This window comes from Rhyacophila brunnea, unplaced genomic scaffold (genome assembly GCF_057557595.1).
Source record: "Rhyacophila brunnea isolate RB1 unplaced genomic scaffold, BYU_Rbru_1.0 scaffold_23, whole genome shotgun sequence".
Taxonomy (NCBI): domain Eukaryota; kingdom Metazoa; phylum Arthropoda; class Insecta; order Trichoptera; family Rhyacophilidae; genus Rhyacophila; species Rhyacophila brunnea.
Genome location: NW_028232893.1, coordinates 14677119 through 14695695, shown reverse-complemented (window position 1 = coordinate 14695695; position 18577 = coordinate 14677119). Strand labels below are relative to the sequence as shown.

At 35.3% G+C, this 18577-nt stretch overlaps 2 protein-coding genes across 2 annotated transcripts in view; both read left to right on the top strand.

The window, feature by feature from the left end:
- Positions 1-18577, top strand: part of LOC147069578 (uncharacterized) — a 126929-nt gene that overhangs the window by 82730 nt on the left and 25622 nt on the right. Inside the window, 9 exon segments of the mRNA XM_085950845.1 lie at positions 158-311; positions 2150-2311; positions 3796-3895; positions 11111-11249; positions 11924-12087; positions 13639-13721; positions 14080-14265; positions 15688-15804; positions 16090-18346. Of these exon segments, the coding sequence (XP_085806971.1) occupies positions 158-311; positions 2150-2311; positions 3796-3895; positions 11111-11249; positions 11924-12087; positions 13639-13721; positions 14080-14265; positions 15688-15804; positions 16090-18346 (3362 nt within the window).
- On the top strand, positions 5578-9330 carry LOC147069580 (uncharacterized). Its single transcript, XM_085950748.1, has 3 exons — positions 5578-5666; positions 5993-6085; positions 6198-9330. Exons 2-3 carry the CDS (start codon positions 6013-6015, stop codon positions 7088-7090), a joined length of 966 nt encoding a protein of 321 aa, XP_085806874.1. The 5' UTR covers positions 5578-5666; positions 5993-6012; the 3' UTR covers positions 7091-9330.

Genomic DNA, 18577 nt, shown 5'->3' with positions numbered 1-18577 from the left:
TGTGTTGGAGAAAATAATGATCAAACTAAAATTGAATATCACGATGTAACAAGTTCGTTGTATCTACGTATATACACTATCTGCACGTCCGAGATGGTGGCATTACAATGTTATTATTTAACTTTTAAATTAATGTTACTTTGGTGAAATTTTGAAGGTACGTGTTCACGATTGTCAGCTATCTGATTGGCGTGTTCATATTCGCTACGATAGTCGGCCAAGTCGGCAACGTGATCACGAACAGAAACGCGAACAGGCTGGAGTTCGAGAGACTGCTGGATGGAGCCAAGACTTACATGAGACATCACAAGGTAAAGAGACAATCTGTAACCAAGAGTTTTTTTAGTTATGTATTTTTGATGCCAGTTGCTATGGCGAGTTAATAATGAATGATTTGAATAAAGTATGCAAAAACAATTTTACGTTGCGAGGGCTATTTAGAATTATTAATTATTGCTAACGGCGCCCTATGATGCCGTAGAGCATAGTTTGAATACCACTGCATATGACAGTAAATTGGACATAGTTATGCAGAAAGTAGCCATTCCACAAAAAATAAAAATAAATGAGATTTGATATAGATCAGATGCGAGAAGGTTTTCTCTACATTCTGCTGAAAATAGCCAAGCCGCAAAAAACATATTCTTGAAATAAAATACTATTTACAATTTGACATTTTACATTTTTAATAATCATGTTGTTACTAAAGTGCTATTATCTCAGCTCGACATTATTGTGGACTGGCTACATTCTGCATAACTACGTTCAATTAATGATTTGAAATGGCGAAAATTAATGATCACTTTCTTCGTATACTATATTTTGAATATTATGATTACATGTAAATTGTAGATACATATTATTATATTTCGCTGTAGCGCACTTCTTACCGGAAAGATAGATATAGCTTTGGGAATCCAATCCCGAGCCAAAATTCTGATCCCGGGATTTCGGGATTACAATTTGACAATCCCGGGATTGGCATTCTTTCCATTGTTAATTATTTACAAATTTTATATTTACAAATAACATTGATAAAATCGGTCAAAAAGAAATCTAGTAAAATTTATACTATTTAAGACATTTATTGTTAATATTGTACACGTTCAATCTTGGAAAAACATAATTTTAATGGAGTAAATAATATTGTAATATAAATAATAATGTGAAATTAATATGAGATTGCTGTTTCTGATAGTAAAGACTTAATGAATGGGTTAGCGAGATTTAAAATAGTAAAGCAAATCATGGTGTATGTATGGTCTTTCCGCTTCATAAATCTAATTAGTCAGCCAAATATGAAACTGCCGTAAAACGTATGAGATCATGGTGAAATTACCTTGTTAATAGTGCGGAGCATTGTTTTTTCAATCTTTCTCATTTTTATTAATTTATGTGAAAAAATAAAATCAATCGGCAACTTACACATGGGTATAAATCGAACTTCATTCAAACTCAGTTTGTTTATAATGTAGTTATTTGTTATTAAAAGTATTTTTTCTGTTATATTTTCGTTCTTCGTTCTGTTTTATTTTCCATAAAAATTGATAAAAAAAATCAATCCCAAAAGTTTCGGGATTATGTTTATCAATCCCGGGATTCATAGGTATCGAAAAATAGCTCGGGATCCCGGGATCCCGGAATTATAATCCCTAATATAGCTGTATAATATTGATATCAAAAAAATATAGGTTGTTCGTGGGGCATTGAAGACAACAATGTTCCAATTATATTAGATTCACTAAGAACATTAATTTGATTTTGATACTTACGAGAACCTTCCAGAATTTTATAATTATAAATTAAAGAATTTATTTTCTTGTCTCCTTCCCTTATACTCCGGTGGTTTTATTGCGTATTTTTAAGTGTCTTATTTAGACATAAATTTGATTTCAATATATACGACAATCTATTTCCGGTAAAACATCTCACGGTCAACTATGGCATGGCCAACTTTATACGTACAAATAATAAAATGCGATATATTAAATATGTACATACATAATAAGCCATTTTAAAAGTTTTTACTTGAGCCCCCAAGTTTCTTAAATAAACCCCACTGCGTTCAAGGCCAAGTTTTATTTTACGCAAGGTAATATCATTCTGTACTTATTTTATAATTCTCTGTGTTTGCCGATTCCATTTTCAGGTCCCAGGCGGGATGAAGAGACGCGTGCTGAGGTGGTACGACTACTCGTGGTCGCGGGGGCGCATCCAGGGAGGGGGCGACATAAACACCGCCCTGGGGCTACTCCCGGATAAGTTGAAGACTGAACTAGCCCTGCACGTTAACCTTAGTGTACTAAAGAAGGTGAATGCAATGATTTGATTACACACCTACTGTCGAGTAATAAAAGAAATGCCTGTGTAGCCCTGTAGTACTTACACAATATAGGGGATGTAACCGCTTTACTATGGCGGTATATATAATATAATATTGTACATATCTATTTTCGTAAAATGTTTGTAACTCAACAAAAACAAATAAATATTTAATTCTTTTAATATCTACTTATATTTATAGGTAATATCAAGGGTATACTGACAGGACGAATTAACTCTGTTTTCTTGTTTTAAATGCCAAAATGTATACAATTTTACGCTCTACGTCCTGGTAAAACGCACAAAGGCATAGGATATAATGGTGAGAAAATAAAAACATTATTAAATCATATTGTTATTTTTTTATTCTGAAAGAAATCATGATAATGACCTAATGCGTTCTGCGTATACAAAATACAGGACTTGTAACATGTCGTATATTGTGTTTGCCATAAAGCTTAGTCTTTATAATGTAGAAAAAATGTTTTTAAATCAAAAAAAAAATCTACGTGGGAGAACGCTTTGAAAAAAAAATTAAAGTTCTTTTTGCGATTACCTCAGAACTTGTTTTATTGAGTTAATGCTTTCTGTCAGTATACCCTCGATATATACTAAATTATACCTTCAATTAATCTAATTATAATTAGTTTTAAGTTTACCTATAAACCATAGTGTCCCTCATAGACTAAATTATGGAATCGAACATTGATTCAAAATATACAGTGACGTCCTTAGACAATGTGCCGCCCTTAAGGAATGCCGTCCTCTTTCATGTTTAGTTTTGAATTTCCTGCCAATTCGTTAGCTACCTAGTTACCTATTTTATTATTTAATTAATACTCAGCAAAGATCTTTAAATTGACATAGCCACCGTCTACCGATAATTAGAGCATTTCCACTTAAAAAATTGGTGGTTTTAGGTACGTGAAGGTCTATTAGCGCTGACAGATTTGGAGGCACCCTTGCAAAAAAATTGTCTGTGATGAGTATTATCAAGATTTTTAATGCTTTTATTATATTTTAAACAAAGAATTCTTTCTAATGAAGCGTCACATCGTCTGCTTCGTCAAAAAGCGCTACTGATCTCTAAATTTGTGATATTTGTATTCAACGCTTTTGCAACGCATGACCTGCCTATCCCCACCGGGACGTCAGTGAAAAATAAATATTTGGTTCAAGTCCGTTTACTGGAAGCCAAGCGGGAACAGCGGCAATTTTCATACCCGATTTCGACAAAAATCGTGGATTCAAGAATAAGATAACCTAACCTAACAAAATAATCTAGTAGGTATATTGGCTATTTTCAAAATTTGTTTGCCGCTGGCGTCCACTAAGTAGACAAGAACCAAATATACGTAACTGCCTTTTTACCAAAATCTCGTAATATATATTATTAAACTATCCGGTTTATTGAACAAATTGAATAGCAAAACAGAAATAATAATATTTTGATAAAAATAAAATACTTTTAAGGTGACGATTTTCCAAGAATGCCAACCTGAGTTTCTTCACGACCTTGTCCTGAAAATGAAAGCCTACATCTTTACACCGGGAGATTCAATTTGTAGAAAAGGTACGTCAATAAATTAATGAACTGTCGTAAAATATTTAAGACCATAGAATTGCCAAAATTCGCAGTCTTTGAAGCAATTTCTCCATAAGGAAAACTGAATAGAAAGTAATAATATAATAATTTAAATTATTGTAATATTTATTCTCTTGAATGACAGCTAAATATTTCTCAATACGCCTAATTTATATTTAGTTTTTAAAAAGAGTAAGTACAGTATTTTTAAAGCTCCAGAATTAACAAGACATATTTTATTTACATTAATTTCCTATAATAATTGGTATATGTTCAGACCAGGGAATCCAATCCCGAGCCAAAATTCTGATCCCGGGATTTCGGGATTATAATTTGACAATCCCGGGATCCCGGGACAGGTCCCGGGATTGGCATTTTTTCCATAGTTATTATAACTTTTTTATATTTAACATTGATAAAATCGGTCAAAAATAAATCTAGTATAATCTATACTATTTAAAACATTTTTATTGTTAATATTGTGTACGTTCAATCTTGAAAATACATAAGTTTAATGGAGTAAATTATATTGTAATATAAATAATAATCTGAATTTAATATGAGATTGCTATTTCTGATAGTAAAGACTTAATGAATGGGTTAGCGAGATTTAAAATAGTAAAGCAAATCGTGGTTTATGGCCTTTCCGCTTCATAAATCTAATTAGTCGGCCAAATATGAAACTGCCTTAAAACGTATGAGATCATGGTGGAATTACTTTGTTAAAAGTGCGAAGCATTGTTTTTTTCCAATCTTTCTCATTTTTATTAATGTATGTAAAAAAAATGAATCGGCAACTTACATATCGTCGTGGTAAATGCAATAGGTCGTATGTCAAAAAAATCTCAAAATTGTTTTATTGCGCCATAGTGATCAGCTCAGTGATCTACACGACCTCCAATAGCTCGTATGTCGTTGAACCAATAAGAAGTCGACTATTTCCAAGGCCTGAACAAAAACGATGCATGAGTGCGAGTGAGAAAGTATTCGGCACCCTTACAATCTCTGCGACACGCGCTAGAGTAAGATAAAAGGTCTACTAGCTACAAGCCAGTTTCCAAAAGTATTGCCATCAAATCGGGGCGAAACGCTTCACATAGCGTCGATAACTTGCGAGCTCGTGTTGCTAAAATTGATATTTTTTGTGTTAAACATAAAGTCAGTGGTAAATATTTTTGGTTAATTAAGTAGAAAAGATGGTCCTGTGTGTTGTCTTAAAATGTGGTAGCCGTACTGATAAGCAAGAAGATGGTATTACGTTTCATAAGTAAGTTGATACATGTTCGTGATAATTTATTTGTATTTTATTATATATTTTAATATCAGTGACCTAGTGTTTCTTTAAAATAACTTAAATTATGGATATCTTTATCTAATGGTTGCATTTTGACCGCTTAAAAATACTATATAACGTAAAAAAATAGAAAATTATATTTTAATTCTGAGCGTCTAGTGCGAGCACTTTGGGCGAGCACTAGCGAAATGGTCTATGGTCTCGAACATTTGTAGACGAATGCGTTCGCTCGCTAACAAACCAAACGCAAGGCACGCGGCTTCATTTAGCAATGCAACGGGTGGCGTCTAGATGTATCTATAGTCTAAGACTATTTCAACACTTGCAAAAAGACGAATCGACACGTCATTGATATTGGTCAAGCCAAACAGTTGTATGTCAGACCTTATCATGACAGTAATGTTTTTGTTTGTTTCTATTCCTCGTTCTTGACGTTATATTCAAGAATTCATCAGATAATTCGATGTAAGTAATTTTCTAACCACTGTTTTATTTAAATCTACTTTATAATTACATTACTGTTGTTAATTTTAGTAAATTTTTCAAGATTCTTTCTAGAGATACTAACCTTACTTTTTGTCTCATTTATTTATTATTGCCAAAGTAATTATTTGTTCAAGATCGACAGTTTTAATAAGACACTGTTTATTTAGAGTAAAAATTAGTTATATAATAATGCAATTATTATTAATTAAATAGAAATTTGGTACACGAATCTTTGACATAGAACCTTTTGCATCAGGGAATTCCGAGCATCGGTTTTGACATACGATCAATTGCATCTGTTCCAGATTACCAAAAAGCTATCAAAATGATTAATGGAAGTCGTGGGTGGTACTTGGTTTCTTTAGCAGTCAGCAAAATTACTTCATCTAAGAATAACGGTAAGAATAAATAAGTTTATCTCGTCACAAAACAATAAGGTGTGGAGTGGAGATGACATTTTGCTGAGGAGCATGAACGATTATCAAATTTAAAAATCATTATTTTCTTCAGGACCTCAAGTAACCTGTGGAGTCGTAGGAACCACTGACGATGTGGCGTTACAAGTTGAACCTGGGAATGCGGCGGAAATTGAACTCTTAGAGCATCCATTAGAAGAAATTTTTCAAAATATTGGCTCAGAAATAGAACTCGATTTTGCTGAAGTTAATAATACTTTGACTGTTGAAACTCCAATTTTAGAACAATCAGAATCATTGTTGAAGCAACCTTCGGACATAGAGATAGCAGAGAACACTGTATCAACACAATCAGCCCTGAGACAAAATATAAATTATGATATGACGATGGCTGAACATCTAAGTGGCCCTGAACATTCACTATCTGACATCAGTAGTGACTCTGAAGATCTGTATCAACCTGAAGCTAATCAATCAAGCTCATCAGAAGATTTAGAGGATTTTGCTATGCAGTCTGACACCCATGGTGATGAACCTAATGAGCAAGTCAATCAAAGAAAACGAAAAGGGCAAAGCATTAATTGTAAACTGTGGAAGAGGCAAAAAAACTCTCAACTGCGATTGCTAGGCAAGTCTTATGTGGGTTTTGAGAAGAGTGAAGAGTCCGGCAAGTATAGACAAACGTCTAAAAAAGAATCTAAGACCATAGGTCCACGTTGTGGTGGGCATAATGTGCGTCCTCAAAAGGGTGGGCCAAAAACAGCCTTTAAGTGCGATACAATTAGTGATAAACAACGCACCGTGCTATTCACAATTTTTTGGAAAAAAACAAGTTGGGATTCCAAAAAAACATTTGTCACCGAAAACGTTTTGCAAACCACCCCAAAATACAGAAGAATCGCCAGTGAAAACTCAAGAAGAAAACAAAGCTTTCGCTTTTATTTTACAGCAAAAATGAAGAAACTGAAGAAACAACTGAAAATATAATTAAAAAACAAGTTTGCAAAATTTTTTTTAAACACTTTAAGTATAGGGGAAAAATGCTTAAAATTATGGACCTCGAAGGTTGAAGAGCCGCAGTCATCTAAAACGAATTTAAATAACCAGAAAGATGCAACACTAACTATTTCAGAAGAGTTAGAGACCTGGTTTAACTCTCTGCCAAAAGTTGAATCGCACTATTGTCGATCCTCTTCAAGTAAGTTATACCTGGAGCCAATTTTTTACAGTTTTCGAGACATGCATCGCTTATATCTAGAAAAATGTGCTTCTGAAAATAAAAGAAAAGTATCATGGGGTACATTTCAAAATACTTATAAAAAATTGAATCTAGACATTTACACGCCAAAAAAAGATCAGTGCAATGAGTGCACTTTGCACAAAAACGGGACACTCGACGAAGAAAGTTTTCAGAAACACATTAAAAAAAAGAACGATGCTAATGCGGAAAAAGAGTCTGATAAATCCTTAGCTCTGGAAAATGAAAACATCAGATGCTACACAGTCGATTTGCAAGCTGTTCTTCTTTCGCCTCGTTTAAATGCTTCAGCAAATTATTATAAAACAAAATTAAAAGTACACAACCAAGTCTATTATAACCAAGCCACGAAGGACGTCTCGTGTTATGTATGGCATGAGGGAGCTGGGGGGCTTGAAAGTGACGTCTTTTGCACTATAGCTACTAAATTTATCTTGAAGGAAATCGGCCATCTGGTACCGCAAAAAGTTATAATATGGAGCGATGGTTGTGCGTATCAAAATAGGAATGTAAAATTATCAAACGCACTACTCGACATCAGTATGAAGAATAATCTTATCATAGAACACAAATATCTGGAAGTAGGGCATACACACATGGAGGTTGACAGCGTCCATTCAACAATCGAAACAAAGCTGAGAAATCGAAAACAAATTTTCGTCCCTGCCGACTACATGGCTATCATTGAAAGTGCAAGAGTAAAGAGACCATACAAAACACTTTATCTCAGCCATGACGATTTTCAACAATTCAGCACAGACTACTACAGCAGTATTCGGCCTGGAAAGAAAACTGGCGACCCATGTGTAAACGATGTCGTTGCATACCAGTATACTCCAGAAGGTTTAATAAACTTTAAATTGGACTTCGGCCATACATGGAAACCACTTCCAACACGAGCGCGAGTTTCAATCGCAAGCAGTGAACGATTAAAATTATACAATGGGCCTTGCCCTATTGAGGAGAGTAAATACCAACACTTGCAGGTACTAAAACTATTAATTCCAGAGGACTACAGAGATTTTTACACCAGACTACCGTTTAAATAAAAAAAATACTTTTTTATAAAAAAAATTAAGTATTCTTTTAAAACTGTTATTTTTATTTTTAAGTAGGTATTTACCTGCTCTGTTTTAATGCTTTTTTAAAAAATATTTTATGTATTGTATTTTAACTTTAATCTTTTCTTTTAAAAATTGTAATTGTTTTTAAAAGTACCTAATTAAACAGAGATTTTTAAACAGATCTCCAATTTATAATAAATCTACTTTTTCATTAGTCTAAGCTTACTTTTTAAGCGTTTATGTACAAGTGTATAACAATATGTATATTAATATAATATAATCTGTATAATATTATATTCGTTTCATTATAAATACCAAATTTTAGTGAATTAAATATAGGTATGTATACATAAAAATTGGACTTATGTCAACAAAAGTGGCCAACATTGATGAGCAAATAGTCGTATGTCAACCTAACTTTCTAAATATTCATCTTACGTAAAAATGTTGATAACCATCTTAACAGGGAACAAATTTAACCAAGAAAATGAATTTGTGAAAAAAATCGGTGAAATGGGGTTAAGATGGGATAGTTTTTTGTCTCTCCTGAAAAGTTTGGTATTTTTGACATACAACCTATTGCATTTACCACGACGATATAGGTATAAATTTACTTCATTCAAACTCAGTTTATTTCTAATTTAGTTATTTGTTATTAAAAGTATTTTTTCTGTTATATTTTCGTTTTTATTTTATTTTCCATAAAAATTGATAAAAAAAATCAATCCCGAAATCTTCGGAATTATGTTTATCGATCCCGGAATTGGAATCCCTAGTGCAGACTAATATTATCAGGTTATAAAAAATAGCTCAATTTATTTAGTTGTCGTCTATATTCTCATCGTACATGCCGGCTCGAGCCGCATAGTAATGTCGTCTGTATGTTAAATGCTGCCCTAAATTCACATCGAACTATTTCAATATTAATAATTTCATAGTATACGGTTAGAAAGCGCTTTTCCTGCACTGGACAAAAATTCAAAAAGATAAATTTAACTATATTATTATATTTAGCTAAAAAGCTATGGTACATCTATAGTCTAAGTATGGTACTTATATTATGCGATTGACTAAGAGTGGAGGTAGGCTGTGGAAATACGACATAAATAATACACAGTAAACTTTGTCAGTCACTAATAATACAAATTTCAGATGGTATTTGTTAGTTTTTTTTTAAATCAATTAAGCCCTGCCTAAAGCAAACAAACCGTATTAGATATTAGGTAAAAAATATTCTTCTGTAACATAAAATATCTAATAATTTATAATGGTTATATCTTTCATGGTTTGGTAGGCAGGGCTTTCAAAAAAACTCAAATTTTACAAACCATCTGCAATAATTTGGTGTCTTACTTCAGTGTAAACATGTAAGTTTGACTGATAAGATGTGCTTAATTTTTTTCGGATCTCCACAGCCTACCTCTACTATTATGTTGTAGTTTAGACTAAGTTTAATTGAATTTTAAAAACTGTAATAATTTGTATTCTTAGTTCAATGAAAACAAATAACAAAGTTTAATAAATGATTTCATTGATATTCTCTGACTTGGAAGCATTAAGCATTCATATTAAATTTGTATTTCCTTATCCAGCTGACGTGAAAGTCGTTTTCAAATTAACCACGAGGAAGTCCGTGTGACATACGCAATACGTAATAATATTACTTGATTTGTGTTTGTAATACTTACGGCCTGCCGTAGTAGTAAGAGAAAGAGAAGATGTAAATTTTCACACGTTAAACTGAGGCGTAGTTTCCCATTGCCGTCGCGCAGTAAGCACTTTTCACGGCATGAGAATAGTTTGAGGATGACTGTCCAAAGAGGTGAGTCAATGGGAAATAATAGAGTAGATATTAATTGTTTGTGATAGTAAAAGACACGTGTTGTTTAATTTTATACGCGTTAGTGTCCTCAGCTACTTATAATTAATACATCATGAGATTTACATTTTGCATTTTACATGCTTGTGCAAACATTAGTGTTCTCGATATTTCTATACGGAGTCGAGTCGTGGACCCTGAAGGCAAGAGAACGGAAGGCAATTGATGCCTTTGAGATGTGGTGTTGGCGCCGAATGCTTCGCATTTCTTGGACGGAGCACAGGACGAACCAGTCAATCATCCAGAGACTGAAGATAAAGGAACGGCTCTCGACGATATGTCTGAGAAGAATTCTGCAGTTTTTTGTACATACTGTCAGGCGCGGACCGGACAACTTGGAGAGACTGGTAGTTTTGGGTAGCCTCCAGGGAAGGCGAAGCAGAAGAAGAGCGTCTGCGCGATGGAGCGACCAAGTGAAAGAGCTGACTGGGGGCACCATCCATTCTTCCCTGAGAGAAGCGGAAGATCGAGAAGGATGGAAAGTCTCGGTCGCTCAAAGGATGGCGAAATTTAAATGTGGTCACGATCCTCAGCCATGAGTGCACGACCAAGAAGAAATAACTAGTCTTGCACCCCTCGCTAATGATACCTGATAGGCTTGACACGAGGAAACGGTTCCGATCCAGAATAGATCATGGCTGCGACCATGTAGGTAATTGACAGGCGCAAGGGATAGTAGATCGTAGCCTACTTGAAGTTGGACATGCTCGGTCTATGTGTAAATAAGTACTGACATACTTTAATAACCAATAATCAGTAATATAACCTAAAATAAATTTTTGAAATACCTAAATATTATTTTGCAGGTGAAGTCGCGAGAGAAATGTTCATTATAGCCGATGGAATCCTGGAGGTAATTTCGGAGACGGGACGAGTACTCACCACCATGAAAGCAGGTGACTTCTTCGGAGAGATTGGGATCCTCAACTTGGACGGCCTCAACAAGTAAATTTAATAATTCTATGAATTTATTATAAATTATCTAAATATGTATGTACATAATATGTGGACAATATTACAGAAATACATTATCTGTGCTCCTCTCTCCCATGGGCATTTTTATTAGAAAGTCTTTGTAAACTCAGTCGAAGCACACTTGAGTGCATAAGACTCAACCAAGACTTGGGCATCTACGCCTGACAGATTCCCAGACATAAACAACTGGTGGTGCTTCACACCAAACGTAGAGTCTCGTGATACGCTCGATTAAGACTGAGTATGGTGCGGGACAGGTTGGTTTGGAGAGAACTATTAGGTAGTACATTAGGTATACAAGGAATGATCAATGGCATGACAAAAAAATTGGTACGAGGGCAATTCCATCAATCCGGATTGCAGTCAATATTATTAAAATCGTCCGGACGATGGCCAATCTCCAAAAGAGACTAGATGAATGGTCTTCTTCAGTTATCCTATTCTTGTCAACCACATCCATGACAATGGTTACCACAATGTTCATCTGAACTTATTTATAAGATTTATTATTGTTAGATTGGACTGGACCAAGGAAGATTTGACATTCGAGACATACCTTAATACTAATTACTAAGACAAATGTACATTGGTTCTCAACTGCCAACGCGTATCACTCATCCAAATCGTAACATGTTATTTTTCAGACGAACAGCTGACGTTAGGTCTGTGGGATATTCGGAGCTCTTCTCACTATCACGAGAAGATGTCCTCGCTGCAATGAAGGACTATCCTGAAGCTCAAGAAATTCTTCAAACGTTAGGAAGAAAACGACTTCAGGAGGCGAGAAATTGCAACAGGAAAGCCAAAGGTAAAGATTTGTAGAATGACCAATAATGGTATCAAAATAACTTTTCATACAAAACAGAATTAACTGAAAATGAATTAATTCTACTTAAAGATGGCTAAAAGTATTAAAAAATGCATTGGCATCGTGTTCTGATATAGGTATTCTAAAAGTTTCAGCTAGTCGGGAAGTTAGTTAAAAATCGATTGCAAGATTTGTACCGGACAAACAACCACCGGACAAATAAGAATACGAGCTAAGAAAAACGTTGTAATAATAAAATAGATAAAAGCAAAAATATAGCAACCAGTAAAGTTTTCATAGATAATAATGATAATAATATATGAAAACCTAGCAAGATAGGTAGGTAGTAAAAGTATAATTATAAAGAATAGCCATAACATAAAATTGCACAAAATCAAAAAAAAATAGAAAAAATGTATTTATAATAATACGTAACAGTACTCAACATAACGGACCTCAATATAACGTACTTCATATACCTATAACGGACAAAATATATGGTGAAATGTGAAAATTGTTAAAAAAAAAAAACCTCCTGTTAATGTTATACATAATATTATGTTTAAATCCAGCGTGTAAACAATGTTCTGCTAACGACTATCTAATAACATTTATTAACTATTCGTCAGATAATGAAATTCAACTATTATATTATTACACGCATTTCCGTAATTTTAGAGAGTTGATTATAAAAAAAAACAGCAGACTTCAAAAGTGCAAACAAAACCTAATTGTTTTCTCAAAGTAGAATTACCGAAAGCAAGCGTGTCGATATCGAACATTAATATCACTCCACAGCGACTGTGTCTGGGATATATTATCATCCGAAGACGAATAAACAGGATTTTGTTTGTGTTTTTATTTAACTGACACTACCTTAAGTAAGTAAATTAATAAAAAAAATATTGGAGACATACATTTTAATTGCGATCAGGATCGCTTATACAAGATATTGGAGATGGCGCGTTTAAAGGAAGCAGGTGGATATCAAATGAATCAACGATAGTAAAATGAATAATAAGAAATGAATTAACAGAAGAAAAACCTCAAAGATAATGCCTATAATGTGAAAAGGATTATTGGAGGACAAAATTATGGCGATGAGTTGATAAAGACAGGACCAGATGGAAAAAATGTTGTTAGGAATGTACTTTTTTACTGTAAAGTAAAGTTATGGTGCCACAGATGACCGCATGATCTTTTATAACTTTCTTTTAAGACCAAACCCAACCTAACCTTACCTTTGTGTGTGATAATGATGTATCAAAATATACGAAAATATCAAACTTTAAATTAACAATTATTGGACCGAAAAGCATCTCTCCCGACAGAAAAAGGTATTTAATATAATTGTGTACATGAGATAAACTGTTTCCGCCAAAAAAAATGATAAATGGTCATGCATGCGGTGATCTGCGGCACTATAATCAAAGTTTCTACCTATTTCCATTTTTTGCCTATTATATTACAATATTTCAGTTATTTCATTGGGTTAGAATAATTATGCGGAGACTTTAATGAATTCAGATATTATTTATTTCTTCCTTTCAGGAGAAACGGGAGATGATAAAAACGATGGCGATGATAACAGTGGACCTAAACGAATTGTCCATAAGCTTCGGAGTGACGTTAAGGTATCTATATATTTTTATTTAAGTGTAGTTAAAATTATTTATATTTATCTATGAGTTCAGATAGGTGTTATTTTATAAATCCTTAGTCTGTAGGTACTTTTATGATTTTATATGTATTTGTTTTATTACATGTTTCAGTCTTATCTTTGTTTTTTCATGACGTCATCGTATGAACTTCTTAAATTAACAATATGTAGATAATATTCCCTTGATGTAGTAATTAAATAATTTTTTCACTTCGTCTCTAAATCAAATTCGCGACTTAATTTTAAATAACATATTTGGTGGACTGTCAATAATATACTGGTGTTAACTCAATATTATCTTGTCTAATGTTATATTTGTTTTCAATTTGAAGGGTCTTCGAAACGCCCTCCGTAGCAGATCAAGACCGTCCCGAAGGTCTCAATCGGGTATCGGAAGTGATGGCATTGAACTTAGGGCTCTGGGAGCCGCAGTAACTGCTGTAGCAGGAGGGGCAGCACCCAAGGGTGTACTTAGAAGAATGCCGAGGGTGGAGAGTGATGAAACACATCACGCAGAGGTGACCCAACATTTTATCTTAGGGATTTGACTTACTTAAGGACTGGTGATTTTTGAACTTTCTGAAACTATAGAAAATGTGTTGTTTTTTATAGTAACGGTGATTTTATGTCAAAAATATTGCACAAAGTGTGGCGAATTTAAGCATGTCATATCCAAAGATAAATTATTTATATCTATCTACAAGTATTATTGTCTATGATATAATTTTTATCTACTTATACCGAAGACAAGACTATCGAATGTCGATATTACTATCTTTTAAAGTTACGGTCATTTTCGATTAGAGCATTAGGTATATAATAGTTAACGTGCGTGGTACCTGTACTCATGTATGGCTGTGAGACATGGCATCTTACTAAGCTTCAAGAGTCTCGGCTTTTGAGCTTTAACAATCGATGTCTCCTCCGAATCTTAGGGGTACATTGGTACGACCGCGTTACAAACACCCAAGCTCGTGAGCGGACAGACACAGCACCCTTTGGTAATCAAATTAATCACGAAAAGACGCTTTACGTGGCTGGGACACGTGTTCCGGATGCCACCAAAGAGTGCGACACTTCGTACCCTTATGTCTCAGCCTCAAGGGTTCCATCGCCGTGGCCGGACCTCCCTCACCCTGCAGCAGTGTTACAAAAGCGACCTACATGCTGCAGGTCTGACATAGGGAGAGGCGTGAGTGACAGAGTGATGGACCGAGAGAACTTGTGCTTGCTCTATGCCCCAATGCTGGATCGTGACAGGGTGAAAGAAAGAAAGCAAGATAATAGTAAGTTAACACTAATACTGAAGGCCTGCTGGTTTTTCCGATGTATATTCTGTCACAATCATTGGGTGCTGATTCATATTTTATTACAAATGATCATGAATTACTTTCAATAATTGCACAACTTTTTTGAAATTTGGTGTTGACGACGAAGGCTGGGGTGTATCCTGGAGATAACATAAAACCAATGCTTCAATATTGCAAGAATTACGCATCAGCGAGAACTGTTCTCCGTGTAGGTACATGCATCGTGTTTAGCATTTTTGTTATCAAACTGTTCGTTGTGGGCTAAAAAGCTACATAATAATTATTATTGAGATGAGGTGGTGACCAAGTGAAATAAATTACTAAAAACCCGATAGCAAACATCACAATTCTTGCCAAAGATAGGGAAGACTAAAGAAATCACCCCTCGTAATCCAGTACGTAATGCGCTGGCCTTTAAATCGAGGTAAGCTCACAATATATTTATGTGTTTTTCTCAAATCCGGGGTGTTTGTGATTGTTTCACTTATATTACCAATTACATACACTACTGTCATTGGGCCTCATGTCCTGTTTTAGTGTTTAAAAAAAGAAAGCTGATTCAAAATCCTGATCCTCAGCCATGGAGGTTACTACGAGGAAGAAGAATCAATCAATCTTCTTGATTTCCAGGATGAAGGCAGTGGGAGTGCTGATCCAGGATCTTTCAGTAAAGAAGAGAAAGTTATATCACCCCTCGGTGCTGGACTTCCGTTATTAGCTAGGCTCAAACTCCTCAAAGAGAGACAGGTACAAAAGGCATTTAAACATTATGTTATGTTCACTGATTCTTCTGCATCTTCTATCGAAGATTGGCAGACCAAATTTCTCGTGTGGCCAAGAAAATATCGTTTTACCCACGTCTCTGTCTTTCTCTGTGTTTACCTTCATTGTGAAAAGGATGCCAGAAGTATACTGTTTTTTTATGTGTTTATGACTCTTAAATTATTGGATAATAGTCAAAAATGAAATCATTAATTTAAAGCCTAAAGTTGACATGGATTCAGCTAATTAAGACTTGCATTTAAATTTCAGGAGCGTGAAGAAAAAGAAGCGTCAAGACATCGAGGCTTAACAATTCCACAACTGACAGCGCCACAAAGTCAACCTACTCCGTCGACATCCACTCCCAGTGAACCAGAAGTCATCGGAGCAGGACTACCGTTGCTTCAAAGACTTCTACTCCTCAAGGCCAAAGAAGACCGAGAAAGAAACTTGATGGGACCTTCAACGAGTGGAATAGAAAAAGCAACCCTTAGTAGTAACGCACCGTCCAGTTCCGATACCATAAGCCCTAGTTCACTAAAAAGCCCTCTAAGCCCTACAGTCAAGACTCTTAGCCCGATGAGGAAAACATCTGGATCCAGTTCACCTGGAAAGTCTCTCAGTCCTACTACAAAACCTTCTAGAAAGAATTCGTCAGGATCCAGTGATTCGTCTTCTAAACCGAAAGTTAGCTTTAAAGATAAGATTATGAAACTGCAGGAGGATGGGACATCTGTTACACAGCCTCTGTGCAAAGAAAAAAGTGACAGTGATAAGAAAGTCAAAGCGATCGATAATAAGTTGCCGATCGTTGTGACCAGTGATACTAAGAACGTTAATCAAAGTGACTCGAATCAATTGATTCATTCAATATCGATTCCCGTGAGTGTTGTGAATAAAGTTAAGTCACCCGCCAAAGCCATGGGGACGACGTTCAGAGACAAGCTAAAATTGCTCCAAGGTGCGGCCCCCGCCCCTAAAGAAGTGCCAGCCCCCTCTGTTGAAAGTGTGCCAAATAAAGTAGAACCTAATAATAGTAGGAAAATCAATTTAGATATTAAAATATTCCAACCGCCGGAATCAGATGTTATAATTGAGGAGCCGAAACCGAGCGGTAGTAAAAAGCCTTGGTCGAAACTGAAGAAGGCTTCTATATTGGGCGACTCAAAAGAGCCGACTTCTATTAAAGAGCCAATTTCTATTAAAGAGATGATTTCTATTAAAGAGCCGAGTTCTATAAAAGAGCCGGATTCTGTTAAGCAATCAGAGCCGACGAGTGATAGTGCAGTTGTTGCCAAATTAGACACGAGTGCCAAAAGTACAGCTTTATGTAAGTTAGGTAAAAGTACCCAATCGCCAGTTGCGTCCTCTGTTACATTAATGCCATCCTCTGTATGTATAGTTTCTACTGGTGATAATAATAATGTAGATTTAGATAATAGGAATTTAGAATTAAGTAGTGAAACGGAAACCGCAGCTCAGTCTTCGAAAGACGATAAACCTTCGCAGTCAATTAGTAAAAAGGGTGACGATAGTGATAATAAAGACCCGGAAACTTCGAAAGGAAAGTCATCGCCTAAAGGCGTATGCAAACAGAAGAACGCTTTGTTTTCCGTAACGAAAACGAACAAAAGCTACGCGTCCGTCGAAGATCTGTCTCCCGAATACGGAACGTTACCGTTTGTTAAAAAATTAAAAATATTGAATGAGAGACAGAAACTAGAATTGCTAGAACAAGAAGTGAAGAAAACTAGAAGCTCTAGTCTAGATTATGGAGATTCTATACCGTCCGATTTGGATATATTGACGAGGAGTAATTCTGAAGGTAGCACGATGGGTCGGATAAAGTGCAACAACATCAGTCACCTCGGAGACGATTCTTTATCATTAGACGGATCTCAGCCACTCTTGAGTCCAGAATCCAACGAAACGTTAGAAAGAAGAAATTTGAAATCTATACTAAAGAAATTGTCTTTCGATACGTCAGTGCAAGATTCACCTGTTTTTTGTCCGAAAGAATTTAAAAAATTGATCAGAGCTCCAACTATTGAAGGATACGCTGCAAGACATTCAAAATTTTCTAAAAGTGTCACATTCAACCGTGATACTTTAACGTCACCACCCGATAGCGCCAATCAACAGAAGCCATTATTTCCGTTGTCGAATCCGTATCAACGATTAACCAACGCTCAATCGGGAGAATCCTCAGAGAAACACGATGAAATCAACGATATCTGGGCAAGCGATGATGAGATTCTCAGTCCGCCGATCAGTGACAACTTGATGGAAATCGATCATGATATTACAGACCATCTGCCGATAACTGATAGGCCATCGCTCATCGGCGAAATGCTGGCTGATAAACAAGCCAGAGAACTGGAGAGCCTTGGATCTGCTCTAGATCCCAAGTATAGATTCACAACGACCGGATTGGAAGACCTTCATCCAGAAGAAATAAGAGTGCCGACTGAGAAGCCAAAATTACATTTGATCGCTGCCGTTGCTAACCAAAGGAAAATGTTTAGGGGTAAGTTTTTAGTATACTTCAAAAAATATAGAAAATATTATTTATTAATGCTTACAACAATATTATACTTACATTCTTTTTTGTTGTTTTTTCTGTATTTACAACACGTAATTTGACAGCCCACGATGGCCGAGCAGCTACTTTGTTGGCTTTTAATGCGGAGGGCTCTGGATTCGAATCCCGAGTCCGGCAATATTCAGATGTTGTTTTACAACGTGTGTTTGGACCTAA

Coding starts and splice junctions, on each gene's coding strand:
- LOC147069580 (XM_085950748.1), top strand. CDS start 6,013: ATGATTAATGGAAGTCGTGGGTGGTACTTGGTTTCTTTAGCAGTCAGC. Junction 6,086..6,197: donor TACTTCATCTAAGAATAACG/GTAAGAATAAAT, acceptor TATTTTCTTCAG/GACCTCAAGTAACCTGTGGA.